Source organism: Hyla sarda, chromosome 7 (genome assembly GCF_029499605.1).
Source record: "Hyla sarda isolate aHylSar1 chromosome 7, aHylSar1.hap1, whole genome shotgun sequence".
In the NCBI taxonomy this organism is placed as follows: Eukaryota; Metazoa; Chordata; class Amphibia; order Anura; family Hylidae; genus Hyla; species Hyla sarda.
Window position 1 is genome coordinate 80,992,439 of NC_079195.1, and position 16,071 is coordinate 81,008,509.

A 16,071-nucleotide genomic window follows, 5' to 3' on the forward strand; every position below is an offset into this window, starting at 1 on the left:
GTTTCAGGGGCTCAAGCCCTCTTCAGCAGATTGACAATCTGATGAAGAGGGACTTAGCCCTTGAAACGTGTCATTGTATTTTTTTTTTTTTTTTTTTATGTGCTTTACTATGAGCATTTGAATAATATCTGAGAATTTGACATCTTTAGTATTGGAAGGAGCAGCACCTGATGGACAAGATGTTTTTCTTTTGAATCTTCACGGAGGATATTTTAGGGCATGTTTGTAGAACATGGGTGGAGATGAACCCTAGTGTCCTGTATGTTTCCACCTCTTACAGGAAAACATCTCTATTGATTCAAGATTCTCATCAGAAAAATTTCTTGTGATGTTGTGGGGCATTGATCCTGCAGCCTGGCATTTACAGAGAGGCACCACCTTCTTGACATCTAGTAGCTACTTGAAAAGGAAGCAATTTCCATGACTGCAAGTCCACATGACACAGAATCTGCAACACTCCAGATATAAACACTCTTTATTATTGTCAATCAAATACTGCCATTCAGCATATCTTGCACTCATGCACTGTTATATTGAGATACTGATATCTTTTCAGTAAGTATTTTAAACAATGCATAACACATACTTTAATAACAGCAAAGATATGATGCACCCTGATTTGTTTTTTCCATTTTGTAAACCGATTATTTAGAAATAACACGTAATTTGGTTCCGGAATTTTTTTTTTTTTTTACATCTCCTTGTTGGTTTGAGGGTAAGATCTAGGAGTGCAATGTGGCACATGTAATTGTTTTGTGTGTCTGGGGTACACACGTGATTTCAGAGTTAATAATCTGTGCATAACAAAATGTGTACATTCTGAATGCATGATAGAAAGCATAGGCTAAGAATACAGAGGTTGTGCTATCACGTAGGATAGACGTTCTGCATGGCCATTATGGAATTTATATATAATTTATATATAAACTGACATATATAACTTATAACTTTCAGCAAAGTTTCTTTAAAAGTTACATCAGTCATTTGGTTTGAAATAAAAATAAGGAAAAGCAGTGTTTCCAGAGCTCGCTTCTCTCTGTTGTAGGATTTGTTTCGCAATGTATTCAATGTAGGACCTCAGGTTGTATATTTCACAGTGTCATGCCTGCCAATGCACTGGACTTTTTTTTTCCTTCTATAGTAAATCCTGGCAAAGGCGCAGAGGTCCTTCCAATATTGCTGCCAAGATGGTCTTCCCTTGTGATTGTCCTCTGAATTGTAAGTCACCCCCCTAGCTATCCATAAATCCTTTAAACTCTGTGATTTGTGATTGTATATCTTCGGGGAGCTCAAGGGGAGGAAGATCTGGTAAGGGAATGTCTAGAGAAGGAAGATTAGGTATAGGAATGCCCTTAACCTTCCCGGTATTTGCTACAAAATTCTGCCATGTAGATGAAGGGTTAGGAGAACTTGGCGTTGGCTGCTGTAGATTCCACAGCTCAGACTTTTCCACAAAATCTGTGTCCATGTCTAACTCCTTCTCTGGGTTCTGTTGCAGTCTCGCCACCTCTGCACGAAGTTTCCGGTTTTCTTTTTTCAGTTTCTCATTTTCGGCCAAGAGTGTGTCCACCAGTAGGTTCAGCTCCTTTATCTTGGTAGCCTGTTCCTCCAGTTTAACCTTGTCGTCTTTCGGGACTCGATTTGCCTTGTAAGGTTCCAGTGGTTCCTTCCTCTTCTGCAGCAGATATAGTAGAGAGTCTGGTTCTCTGTCAAGGACACTGTGGATTTCCTGCAAAGTCTTCCCTGGGTTACAACTGGATTTCTGTCCAGCAGAAACTAGTGCATTTTGGCTGTCGGGGTCATCTGCAGATGCCCTGTATGACGTCTGGAGATGCGCGGTCAACTCTTTTTCTGCAGCTATTGCTTTTTGTTGAGCTTTGTGTTTTTCTTCTCTTTTGGCTCTTTTTAATCTTTCCTGAATTAAAAGCTGCTGCTTCATATGACTTTCCCGCTGCAGCTCCAATGACAGCTGAGCCTGTAGCAGAAAGGACACAGACAAGGAAAAAGTCAATGCAGCATTAAAAAAACTAAAACAAAAATCACTGACAAAGATTTCTATAAAAAAATCACTAGAACCTTAGCTTTCTATATGTGGTAGACTGTGCAAACTCACAATTGGCATTTTCTAGATGAGAAGTGGACATGAAAATAATGTACGCCTATAAATGCTCGGCATATTAACCCCTTTTTTCCTCCTCCCCTTTTAATACCCATAACTCTTACATTTGCAGCTAAAGACCCATATGTGGGCTTGTTGGATTCTTGTACATTGTAATGACCCTTCATTTTTCCACAAGATATTCTGTGAAACTGATAAACTACTATTTGTGAGGTCAAATTGAAAAAAATAATTTTTTAGATTTTTATTTTCGCACTGTTCACAGTGTGGTAAAACTGATGTGTTATTTGTATTCTTCAGGTCAGTACAATTACAATAATACCCATTTTTTTGTAGCTTTTATTTATTAAAAATAAATGTGCTTAACATGTGCTTATTCTGACTCCAATAACTGTATTCTTTCCTTACGCCAAATGTAAAAATAAAACAAAAATTTTTTTTAAATCAACTGGTGCCAGAAAGTTTAACAGATTTGTAAATTACTTCTATTAAAAAAAATCTTAATCCTTCCAGTACTTATTAGCTGCTGAATACTACAGAGAAAATTTATTTATTTTTGGAACACAGTGCTCTCTGCTGACATCATGACCACAGTGCTCTCTACTGACATCTCTGTCCATTTTAGGAACTGTCCAGAGCAGCATATGTTTGCTATGGGGATTTTCTCCTACTCTGGACAGTTCTTAAAATGGACAGAGATGTCAGCAGAGAGCACTGTGCTCGTGATGTCAGCAGAGAGCTCTGTGTTCCAAAAAGAAAAGAATTTCCTCTGTAGTATTCAGCAGCTAATAAGTACTGGAAGGATTAAGATTTTTTAATAGAAGTAATTTACAAATCTGTTTAACTTTCTGGCACCAGTTGATTTAAAAAATAAATAAATAAAAAAAAAAGATTTCCACCAGAGTACCCCTTTAAGGCCTTTGTACATGGGCCAATTATCAGCCGAATTAAGCGATGGTGGGAACACTCCGGATCGAATTCCAGGGCAAACATAAGAAAACGCTTGAGTGTAGGCTGATGGCATCCTTCATGCAGGTATTAAAGAATACTCTGGAGATATAATTTATTTCATATATATTTATTGTTTTCAAAGCTTGACTTAACTCCCGTCACTCCCCTGGTGCCTCTCAGCCATTGCAGTAATCCTCTTAGTTCTTCCTGGGGTCAACATGCCATACTGCAGCTCATCTTATCGCCGGCCATAGCAATGTCCCCCCTTGCCTGGTAATTGGCCGAGTATCAGTTTCATGTATTAAGCCCAGCCCTAGTCTTTTTCTTGCCCAATACGTCACATTGCTGTATTGCTGCGGAGGCCAGAGGAACCGGGGGAGCCGCAGGAGGTGTTTTCTTTATTTTTTAAATGCTGGCATTCTGGTCAAGTTTATAGAAAGTTTTTATATCCCAGAGTACTCCTTTTACCATGTAACGGGGGATGTGTAGCTGACAATGACGAAATTATAGGAGTAATATAGCAGTGGTTTTTATGATCTCATTGTGCCCGGGCTGCAAAAAGTAAAAAAGCAAACTTTAGTTCACCTTCCTTCGCTCCCCCGTTGCGCCGCTATAGCTCTTCGGTCTTCTTCCGGCTTCCAAGTGCTTGGATTGTCACACTGTGATCATTTCTCCCTGTTGCCCGGGCCTGTTACATGACATTGCATTCAGCATAACACCGGCAAAGGCGGGACATCACTGCGGCTGGCGATATGCTGATCGCAGTGTGACTATCTTTGCACACGAAACAGGAGGAAGACCAGGACCGGAGGACTGAAGAGCTATAGTGACTCCAAGGGGGAGCGACAGAAGGTGAGTTATTTATTATTTTTTTTTGTTTCTGCAGCCCGGGCACAATGGGATCATAAAAAACACCAATACACTACTCCTTTAAAGTGCCAGACTATACATCCAAAAATGGTTTCCGATAATTGACTCGTGTGAAGGCTCATCAAATGGGCACTGATCATTGGGATTAAAGGGGTATTCCAGAAAAAAACTTTTTTTTATATATCAACTGGCTCCAGAAAGTTAAACAGATTTGTAAATTACTTCTATTAAAAAATCTTAATCCTTTCAGTACTTATGAGCTTCTGAAGTTAAGGTTGTTCTTTTCTGTCTAAGTGCTCTCTGATGACATGTGTCTCGGGAAACGCCCAGTTTAGAAGCAAATCCCCATAGCAAACCTCTTCTAAACTGGGCGGTTCCCGAGACACTTGTCATCAGAGAGCACTTAAACAGAAAAGAACAACCTTAACTTCAGAAGCTCATAAGTACTGAAAGGATTAAGATTTTTTAATAGAAGTAATTTACAAATCTGTAACTTTCTGGAGCCAGTTGATATATATAAAAAAAGTTTTTTCCTGGATAACACCTTTAACTCTGATTATCAGGACCTGCTCAGCCTGCCGAAAAATGCCTTTACAACTATTCAGCTGTAGGGACTGGCTTGTATAGTTGTTGTAGACTCATCTTACCTGCTCAGACTGTGTCAATCTTTTGGCTTCCAAGAGGTAGGCTGTAATAAAAAAAATAAAATAAAAAAAAAAAAGAATAAAACCAAATGTAAACATAAGCAGGCTGTGCACATGCATAGAGACACACGGGACAATCCACAAAGCACAGAACACAGCATTACTCCCTTTGCATACAGATTATTTTATATTCGTGGTCTCATTACTCATAGGTCCGATAATTGTCAGGATTCTCTATTTAGTCCATTAGTAACAGATGTTTGTACAAAAATTTCTATGGAATAGAGAATCTACCCTGCTTGGATTAAAAACAGGCATACACCTAAGATTCTGCCCTGAACCACTGACAGAATATTCCCTTACCCATCTGATGTACCCTATGAGTACAGCAAAAATGACAACCTGCAGAACAGGCGAGTTCATATATACCAGTGGTCTTCAACCTGCGGACCTCCAGATGTTGCAAAACTACAACTCCCAGCATGCCCGGACAGCCAACGGCTGTCCGGGCATGCTGGGAGTTGTAGTTTTGCAACATCTGGAGGTCCGCAGGTTGAAGACCACTGGTATATACTGATAATGGCAAGAATTCAGGATTCCTTAGTCAGCAGTATTCATTCCATGGAGTCCATCTAAAGCGCCCATGCTGAAGTCTATGGCGAGCGGCTCGTCTGCCTTCCTTTATATGAGGATCGCACTGCATTACACTGAATGTTTACCTGCATTATGCCGCAGATGTATCTAGGAAGTAACATAACCTTGGCATTGCATACCTCAGGGATATTTCCAGGAATTTTGCCAAATCGAGATTATGATGAAATGATGTGCAGAAGAGTTATTCATTTAATAGGAGAAGATCACGTGACCGAGGCAGATGCCATCTATCTGATGAGTCTAGCACTGAACGTATGTCAGTATCTCCCACAGCTCCATAAATGCGGATATTAAAAGGGGAAATTTTTTTTTTTCTTTTTATGAACTGGTGACAAAGTTAAAACAGATTTGTAAATTACTTCTATTAAAAAATCTTAATCCTTCCAGTACTTATTAGCAGCGGTATACTACAGAGGAAATTCTTTACCTTGTTAATTCCTTTTCTGTCTGTCCACAGTGCTCTCTGCTGACACCTCTGTCCATGTCAGGAACTGTCCACAGCAGCATTGCTTTGCTATGGGGATTTTCTCCTGCTCTGGACAGTTCCTGACATGGACAGGGGTGTCCGCAGAGAGCACTGTGGACAGACAGAAAATAAATCCCCCCCCCCCCCCAAAAAAAAAAAAAAAAAGAATTTCCTCTGTAGTATACAGCTGCCAATAAGTACTGAAAGGATAAAAATTAATATAAGTGATTTGCAAATCTGTTTAACTTTCTGGAGCCAGTTGACTTGAAAAGACCTAAAGAAAATGTTTTTCACCAAAGTACTCCTTTAAAGCTGTGAGTATGGAGACCGGCACAGAAAGGGTCACTGGGCAATATTAACCCCTTGATAACTACCTGTGTGTTTTAACGGTGGTCAGTAATTCTGCAGAACCATCTGTTTACATGGCTTTGAATACTCTAACATAATGTGTGTCTATTTACCATTAGTAAAATCTATCTTACTCCATAAACTGCAATAATAAATGTTAATGAGACCAGTTTCAGGCAATCTATGATGCTATCAGTTCAAGTCATCGGCAGTCGCGTGGGACTTGCGCTTGTCTGAAACTTGCCTTAAAGAGGGATTCTAATCTTAACATTTATGGCATATCCACAGGGACCCAATTTTAAGATCAGTGCCCTAGGCCCCTCTTTGGGAAGCCAAAAGACGCCTCAATGTGCTGTTTTATGCAATCTGCCTAAGCCCCAAAAAGCTTAATGGGAGTTACATAAACAGCTCAGCAGCATTAGCTTCACAACAGTCTCAAAAACTATGGCCCTCCAGATGTTGCAAAACTTCATCTCCCAGCATGCCAATGGCTATCCGGGCTGCTGGGAGTGGAAGTTTTGAAAAATCTGGAGGGCCATAGTTTGAGACCACTGAGCTAGACTGTTTCCATAACTCAGGAGTTACATAAATAGCGTACCATGGAGGACTGTGCAGCTTTCTGTCTATTGAAGTAAAATAAATTGTGTAAAAAAAAAAAAAAATTTAATAAAAAAAGTGCAGATCCCAGAGATGGATATATTGTGGTCTTTAATATCTAGATGAGCTCATAAATATCTGGATGGGAATAACCCTGAGGTACAAGTGGACATACCAGCAGCTTTCCTGTGACAAGCAATAGCCTCTTCATACTTTCCTATAGCCAGAAACCGGTCTGCTTTTCTGCTTTGTTGATGTGCCTGCGAACATGAACAACATATAGGACAATTGGTAATATGCTTCATGAAAATGTCATTCATCACAAGGTATTTTTCTTTTTTACAAAAAAAAAAAAAAATGATATCTATCTATATATCTATGTAAAGACACAGCGATCGGCACTGTTGAAAATGAACTCGGGTGTTGTATCAATCCCACTGACTGCCATCGGCTTCCCTCGACGACACACACCTATGGACCTCCACACTGTGCTCAACCCCCTACAGACTTTAACACGTGGCAGTATAGAAGTAAAAGAGAGGATGGGGACGCTTCAGATCCTGGCGTCCTGCGTTATGGAATTTTAACTGCACCTGAATAAAAGACAAAGTCTGCACCTTCTAAGAGACTCCGACTCGTAAGTGCCCCCCCCCCCATCCTCTCTTTTACTGCTATATATTATACATAGTAGGGATTGTCCCGTTACCGATGCTGGACATTTGCATGAGTACATGTATTCGTACAAAATGTCCCCGATACCGCCGTCATAGTCAGGACCCATGGCTAATGCCGGACATCACCGATTGCGCTAATATCTGGCATTAACCCTTTAGACACCGCAATCAAAGTTGATCACAGTGTCTAAAAGTCTTGATTAACTGCCGGTTAACTCTCAGATGCTGATGGGCATCACCGCGGTTAAATCAAGGTGTCTATCAGCTGAGAGGACGGCCGGAGGCCCCTTACCATGCCGTCCGATCATCGCTCCTAAAGGAGCACCAATAATACTGATCAATGCTATGGCATAGCAATGATCAGTGTATGCAATCTACAGATTGCATGTAACAGTCTCCTATGGTGACTTAAAAATTGTGAAAGAAATGTGTTAAAACAAAAAACTATATATATATATATAAAATTAATAATAATAATAATAATAAATGTGTATATATATATATATATATATATATATATATATATACACACACACACACACACACACACTGGGGCAAAAAGTATTTAGTCAGCCACCAATTGTGCAAGTTCTCCCACTTAAACAGATGAGAGAGGCTGTAATTTCCATCATAGGAATACCTCAACTATGAGAGACATATTGAGAAAAAAAATCCACAAAATCACATTGTCTGGTTTTTGAAGAATTTTACTCCCAAAGACTGTAAAAATTTATAAAAAGATGTTTGGTATCACTGTGTGCATAAATGTCATATGGGTCTGTGTATGGAAATATGAAAGAGTTGCGATTTTTTGAATGCGAGGAGGAAAAAAAAAAAAAGCAAAAATAAAATTTCCTGTGTCCTTAAAGCCAAAATTGGGTTAAAGCTACGGTCCCACATAATGCTAATGTAACATATTTCATGCTGCGCAAAATGTGCTGCGCAGCAGGAAATAAGCTATGTTAATATATATATGTACACACACAGGGCACTGAGCATACACACAGTGTCCCCATCCCCGAACCTCATTGAACACATAGGGCCGCTGCCGGGTAGCCTTGAGTGCTTGCTCAGTGCAGAATACGCAGCGTATTTCCTGCTGTGCAGCACATTTTGCGCAGTGTAAAATATGCTGCATATGTATAATGAGAGATAAAGCGCCGGCACTGTACTGTGATTGTTCTATTATACACCGGTAGGCACTGTATGGCAAGGATAGACCAATGGTGCGGCTTACATGGAGGGTGCTCTTACATGGAACTGGGAGTGCAACTTGAATAGGCAGAGAAAGAGAGGTAACGCACCAAGGTTGTGCCTGCTGGAAACTTTTATTCCTCTATGAAAGTCAGGAACATAAGGTCAGGTAGGGAAGGAAATACACACATTATTGAAGAAGATCCTCTGCTCAAGGATGTCGTGATCAATAGACCCTTGATCGCACATAAACGTACACAGACCCTAAGGCGGAGCTCATCTTTAGAGAGGAGCGAATTTACAGTAAATTCGATTCGTCACTAACTTCTCGGCTGGGCAGTTGACGTTTCCTGCGTAAATTAGTTCAGCCTTCAGGTGCTCCCGTGGGCTGGAAAAGGTGGATACAGTCGTAGGAGACTCTTTCCTAGGAATGTATCCACCTTTTCCAGCCCACCGGAGCACCTGAAGGCTGAACTAATTTACGTAGGATACATCATCAACTGCCGAGCCGAGAAGTTCGTGACGAATCGAATTTACTGTAAGTTCGTTCATCTCTACTCATCTTTTTCTTCCCTACCTGACCTTATGTTCCTGACTTGCATAGAGGAATAAAAGTTTCCAGCAGGCACAACCTGGGTGAGTTACCTCTCTTTCTCTGCCTACTAAAATATGCTGTGCTAGCTCTACGTGGGACAGGCAATGTAAAAAATGTTTCCAATCAACACAGTGTATTCCAAACAGTGTTTCTCCAGCTGTTTCAGAACTACAACTCCCAACTGGATTTGCGTTTCTTTATTACAACAATTCCCTCTGCGCAGCACTGCCGCCCACAGCTGGTGACGTCTCCACGTACATCTGGGTAATAATACAAAGAGAGTTACATACAATTCTATCATGGCATATAGTGAGGGCATCCTGCCAACAGGCTGACGTGAGCAGATAAAGTTCTGGATGACATGATACCTGGGCAATGAATTACACAAGTCTGGAGAATGCATAAATGATTAACCTTACCGAGCGCGACAGCGAGAAAACAAGTGAGAAACAGCGGAGGAATGTCTGACACCTACACAGAGCACACGTACAAAGGCGTCTGCACCAACCAGCCTGGAACACATAGGACCATGCACACTACTACCTGTTATCCACAGCTTCTACAATACTTGTGAATGTGTCCCTGCCCTGCATTATAACCACGAATATAGAAAACTATCCCCTGTCCATAAGAGAGTAGGCAAGTGACCCCCAAAATAGGGTGTCCTAAAAGACTACATAGAGGTCCAGTCTCTCGAAATCCTCTGTAATAACATTAGGATCTGCTGTCCAGTTCTAGGCAGTCTGTTAGGCCAAACCACATTCACGTGTATAGGGGTTAAACTACCTTTAGGCTGGGTTCACACCACGTTTTGTACTTACGGATCCGTATACGGCTAGGGGGGGCGGGGGGGAAATCGCATGTCTATGAGCCGACCGGAGTGAACCGCAGCCTCCGGTCAGCTGCGTTTTCGGCCGTATGCGGTTTCCCGACCATAGGCAAAAAGGAGGTCGACCACGTTTTTGCCTGAGGTCGGGAAACCGCATACAGCCGAAAACGCAGCTGACCGGAGGCTGCGGTTCACTCCGGTCGGCTCATAGACATGCATTAAATACGGTTCCCGATACGGCTGACTGCGGGCGCCGCGATTCCCCCCCGCCCCCCAGCCGTATACGGAACCGTAAGTACAAAACATGGTGTGAACCCAGCCTGAGATTTCAAAGCTTTAGGGTCTATTCACACGTACATTATTCTGTGCGTGTGAATAGACCATTAATAAATAATTTTCTAGAATTCTTCAGCAGAGAACAAGAGGCAGCAGCACAAAGGTCCAACCAGTAAGTATAAGGCAGTGTTTCCCAACCAGGGTGCCTCCAGCTGTTGCAAAACTACAACTCCCAGCATGCCTGGACAGCCTTTGGCTGTCCAGGCATGCTGGGAGTTGTAGTTTTGCAACAGCTGGAGGCGTCCCGGTTGGGAAACACTGGTATACAGGTATGTTCACACAGAAGAATTTCGCGTGGATATTCCGCTGCTGAAATTGATTTTAATGGGATTCTGCTCACTGTTCACCCAGCAGAAATTCCATGTCATGTCCATTCCAAGACAGGTCAATTCTTTCTGCGTACTCTGCATAGAAACGCATTGCCGTTTACGAGACAACGCATTTCAGAGCGGTCCTAGCGCCCGCCGGATTAGACAAATGTGTGGAATGTGTTGCCGCCCTGTGAATCCGGCCTAAAGATGCTGGATCACATCACTAAATATTAGTTGCCAAGAGTCCAGAAACCCAGCAGGTACCAAATAATGGGCCACAAGCTAACCATTTTGGATGGGTATAAAGGGAAATCTACAGTTTTCTGTCTGTAAACCAGACTTTTAGCATCTACTATCTCCATTCAAAGTGTCCTAACTATTGTAAAACTAAAAAAAAAAAAACGTATCCAAGACATCTAACCCCGGCTCCCCAGTACAGCACTCCTCCAGCTCTCTGCCTACATAAACAAAGAAACCTGCAGAACGAGCACAACCCTAGTCCTGACCTACAAGCGCCATTCATCACCAACTTCTATTGTTCCCAGCCCTGCAATTAAATGTATCCGCATGATGGAGTTTTTTCAATATATTAATTCCGTGAAGTTTTAGGTTGGGTCCTATCAATGTTACCCAAAGCACAGGATCTGCTTACTTAGAGATAAGGCTGCAGGTTTACATCAGATCTCTGTAAGAACATGCATCACCTACATTTTTTCACTATTAATAACCCCATACTGATAATTATTTTTCTCTTTTATTTACTGATTGTAGATTTTTTTTTATTCTATTTTCTGTACATTGTTATGAACTGCCTTTAACAGCATTTAGATATATGCTTTACAGCAGTCACATAGGTCAGAGGAAACAGACTGGAGAAGCCTTATCGACGGGAGAGTGTTGAGGGCATGCTCTGTGACCTGTGAAAGGTCATTGTGTAGGGAGGGTAAAGAGGGTAGCTGTGACCATGACCTATTGTAAATGGTGTGATCCACGCTACTGTGTTCAGGGATGTGGAATTCCTATTGCCACACACCAGGGACATGCAGTTCAGCAGTCTGTATGGAGCTGGCTCCAGACTCTTGCCCGCTCCATACTCTGCAGCCCCCAGCTGTTTCCAGTAGCCAGGGGCCGCCGCTAATAGCCAGCATGCGGCAATCGCCACGGCTGGCTATTAATCCTTATATTGCAGCTGTCAAAGCTGACAGCGGCGTCTAAAGGGACATGTGAATGATCGCCCCCCCCCCCCCCACAGCGTGATCGTGGAGGGGCTGGGAGGGGATATCCACCATAGAGGTAGCCAGAGGGCTTACTTCTGCTTCCCTGGTGTCCGTGGCACTGTCATTGATAGAGTCTGGCTGGACCAGGCTCTATCCATGGATCGCAGAGCACACAGAGCAATGGAGTTCAATAGAACTCTATTGATCTGTATGAGGAATCTAATGATTCCTCCTAAAAGTCTAATAAAGAGTGAAACAAAAAAGTTTTAATAAAACTTTAAAAAACACACATTAACCCCTTCCATGTTAAAAGTTCAAATCACCCCCTTTTCCTATATAAAAACATGTAAACACAATAAAAAGAAACATTTATTATCGCTGCGTGCGTAATTGTAAGAACAATTAAAATATAACATTATGCATCCCATACAGTAAATGACGTAAACGTAAAAAAAAAAAAATTATAATACCAAAACCACAGAATTGCAATTTCTATAACATCCCAGGAAAAAAAAAAAGTTAAAAAGCGATTAAAAAGTCAGATCAATACCAAAATGGTATGGATACAAAAAACATTATGGCACAAAAAATTAGCCCTCATACACCCTGGTATGTGGAAAAAAAAAAAAAAAAGCTACAGGGCTCAAAAAATGGCAATTAAATTAATTCGAAAAAGTTCAGAATTTTTTTTTTTAATTAGTAAAACATGACGGAAACTATACAAATCTGGTATTGCTGTAATCAGGCCGGACATAAGTATAAAAACAAAATGTTATCTCAACCCCAAGGTAAATGGCGTAGAAAAGAAAACCACCAAATCATCTTTTACTATTTCAATTTCACTTCACCAATTAAAAGGTATCATTATAGTAGGTAGTTATGGCTATTATAGGGCGAGGAGGGAAAATTAAGAGTGTAGAAGCAAATTGGTCCGGACAAGTGGATCATCATGAGGGATAAGTAGATTTTGCTCCGTTTTATTCCCGTGGACAAGTAGTTTTTTTTATTGAATTTCCACACCCCTGTGTGTTCCCTAAATACCAGTGAAAAACAGACCACAAGTAGACTAGGTTTGTTCTACAGAACCCTGTAGCTACTACCGCAACATACCTGCAGCATACAGGCCAAACATGATGTGATCAGCCCCTCAACACTACAGGGATCTTTCACAGGGAAAATTCACTGGTAAACTGTGTTCCTTCCATGATCTTGTCACCCTTTTCTTACAGGGGAAAGTTACTAAAAGGGGGCAAGCTAACTACAGGGGGGGCCCAATATACAGGGGAAAGCTACATACAGGGGTGTCCTACCTTTAGGGGGCAAACTACCTACAGTCGGGTGGAAAACCACCTACAAGTCGGCCCTACCTAAAGGGGCGAACCTTTTACTGCAAGGTGCGCCCCAAGGGCTGAAAAAGGTTGGAAACACTGATCTAGACTGAAGTTTTAAAAACATTCTGGTAAATATCAAATGAAAACACTAATAATGTGATAGAGATGTCTTTCCTGATCAGAATGATCAGACGACCACCACAGTATTCAACAGGAATAGAATGGCTAGGATGGGAGTTGTACTTCTACCAGGGCCTATGAGGAGTTGTCTAGTTACAGTCCAAATTTGCAGCAGACAGAAAATGAGATAATACCTCTTTGTCTTGTTCGCAATGGCTGACAGCTGTCAGTAAACCCATATGCCAACATCATACTCGTTCAAGCAAGAAATAACATCTCATGGGCATGTCGGATCCCATTAATTGTAAGATTCAGCTCTGGTGAGGTCATCTGCATCTGAGGAGTCCAGGCCAGGAGAGAGGCCTTTCTGTAGGAACGTGCCCGCAAAGGATAACATGTACATAAGTCCCCATTATATGTAGACAGCTCATAACATAGAGGAGCTAAACACTGCTATACAGATAGTCATCTATAGTATATACTGGCAAGGAAACGGGGCAAAACCTGTTACACAACCTCAATAAAATACAGGCCTTAATCCAAACCTGGCTCTCCAGATAGAGTAGGCCTCACGGACATGTTACACATGGCAACCCTCAATGTTCAGCCTCCATTTATAAACTGCACTGGAAAATAAAAAATGATGTTCCCCCCTTGACTTGTTTCACTGCCCTATGGCCTCTTGAAAACTCTGTGTAGACAGCGAAAGATGTCCAAAGGCATAATTGTGCATTGTAATCACAATACTGTGAGGTGTGAGTTACAGAGTACAGACTGCCATACTGCTAACATTGGAGGTATGTAACCCCATTTTAGAGAGTCATCCCTAGGTATAGGCTAGAATACACCTCAAATTTTCACATTTTTATTTAATATTTTGAGGATTTCTATGTTCAACCTGAAATGTACACAAAAGTAAATTTTTAAAGGGAACCAATCAGCAGATTTTAGAATATATAACACTTGACAACACGTTATATATGCTAAAATCTTTATCCTCACCATCCCCGGGGGATGTTTTTGCCCCCAGGAATGGTGAATATATTAAGTCAACCCCCCCCCCCCCCGACTGCACGGCGGGGACTTCTACTTACCAGCTCCCGTTGCTCCGCATTGCTCCGGCCATGGCTCCGCCCAATTGGCTTGATTGACGGCTTGCTTCATCGCTCTGCTCCCTAAGCAGATGAAGGAGAGCAGTGACGCGAGCCGTCAATAGGGGGCGGGACCACGGCCGAAGCGATGCAAGCTGGTAAGTAGAAGTCCCTGCCCAGGGGACTACTTGCAGGGCAGCCGGGGAAGACTTTATAACTTAATATATTCACCATTCCTGGGGGCAAAAACGTCCCCCGGGGATGGTGAGGATAACGATTTTAGCATATACAACGCGTTGTGAAGAGTTATGCTAATATCTGCTGATTGGTTCTCTTTAAGAGAGAGCAAAAAATAGGGGTTTTGCGACTTCAGGCTGTGGCCCTGGAGTCTTTGGTTGCTAACACTATTGTCCCCTTACTGACTAAATAAGGTATTTGCGCTTTATTATGAAGATGTAAAAAGACTCGTGAATATCTACTACAATATGACCAACCCTATCCAGGAATAGAAAAACAGAGCTAATTTATTTCAACAACTGCTCCCCGTCTGTCTCCAGGTTGGCTGTGGTTTCACTGAAGTGAATGGAGCCAAGTTGTAATACCACACAAAACCTGGGGACAGATGTGGAGCGGTTTTTGAAATAAATTAGCTCTGTTTTTCCATTGCTGGATAACCCCTTTAATGGATGCCACTGACGGATGTCAAACAGTGTCTATTGTAAAAATTACATTTACCTTACCTTGTTATATACATTTATTCACAGTTAAAGGATACTATTATATTAACGGTCTCTTACCCTGTGTTATATAGTTCATTCAAAGATGCTGGAGACTAGGTTTGTCTTTTTCAAAATTAAAAGAGCTATCTGATTGGTTGCTATAGTCAACTGCTCCACTTTTCCTTTGATACATCTCCCCCTTTATGTGACCCCAGCCATTTACTAAGGATTTACTAAGCCCAGTGTATCACCCGCTGGTTTGATGGCCCGCCGTGACCACACACCCTTTTAGGATTTGAATGAACTATACAACACAGGGTAAGAGACCGTTAATATAATCGTATCCTTTTACATTGCTCCTCTTGAATTGTAGTATTAACATCATCTATTTTTCATAGACACTTACCTCATATATAGCCACATATATGGTCCATATGCAGAAGTCTTCATTCACAAACAGATCAAGTGAGCACAATGAGGTGGGTACAGTGTCCTCTAAATCTACCTCAATATACACATTTTTTCATATTTCATTATATGATCAATTGTATGTATTTTTTTGGTCTAACAGGAATATTTGCTACATACGGCAACACCCGGTGATCCTCCGGGAAACGTCTTTTTGCCTCTGTCTGTGTTACATTAGAGGTTTCTATTTTTCAGTAAAAAATAAACACATTGATTTTTGATTATATTTGTTGCGCCAGTATTTATTTACATTTTAGATTTATCTATTCTCGTATGGGAAACAGGGACCCATAATTGTACCAGGCTGCAACACCAATATACATTTCCTCTTTTTTCTGATACACTACATAGGTGAATAACATTTATTATACACATTTCCAACCATTTCCAGTGTCTATGTAATATAAAGTGAGGGAGGGGTGTATCATTGCATATGTTGCCCTATTTAGGGTGCATTCATACGGCCGTTTGCCCCGTTCCGTTTTAAAAAAAAAAAAAAAAAAAAAAAAAAAAAAAACGGATAGAAACGGCTGATCA

General features: G+C 41.3%; 1 protein-coding gene across 1 annotated transcript in view; it reads right to left on the reverse strand.

The window, feature by feature from the left end:
* Positions 1–459: 459 nt before the first annotated feature.
* NRBF2 (nuclear receptor binding factor 2) overlaps positions 460–16,071 on the reverse strand; it is a 19,784-nt gene continuing 4,172 nt past the window's right edge. The window contains exons 2-4 of the mRNA XM_056529096.1: positions 6,825–6,909; positions 4,588–4,628; positions 460–1,975 (exon numbers count right to left, since the gene is read on the reverse strand). Of these exons, the coding sequence (XP_056385071.1) occupies positions 1,232–1,975; positions 4,588–4,628; positions 6,825–6,909 (870 nt within the window). The 3' untranslated portion in view covers positions 460–1,231. The remainder of the gene's footprint in view (positions 1,976–4,587; positions 4,629–6,824; positions 6,910–16,071) is intronic.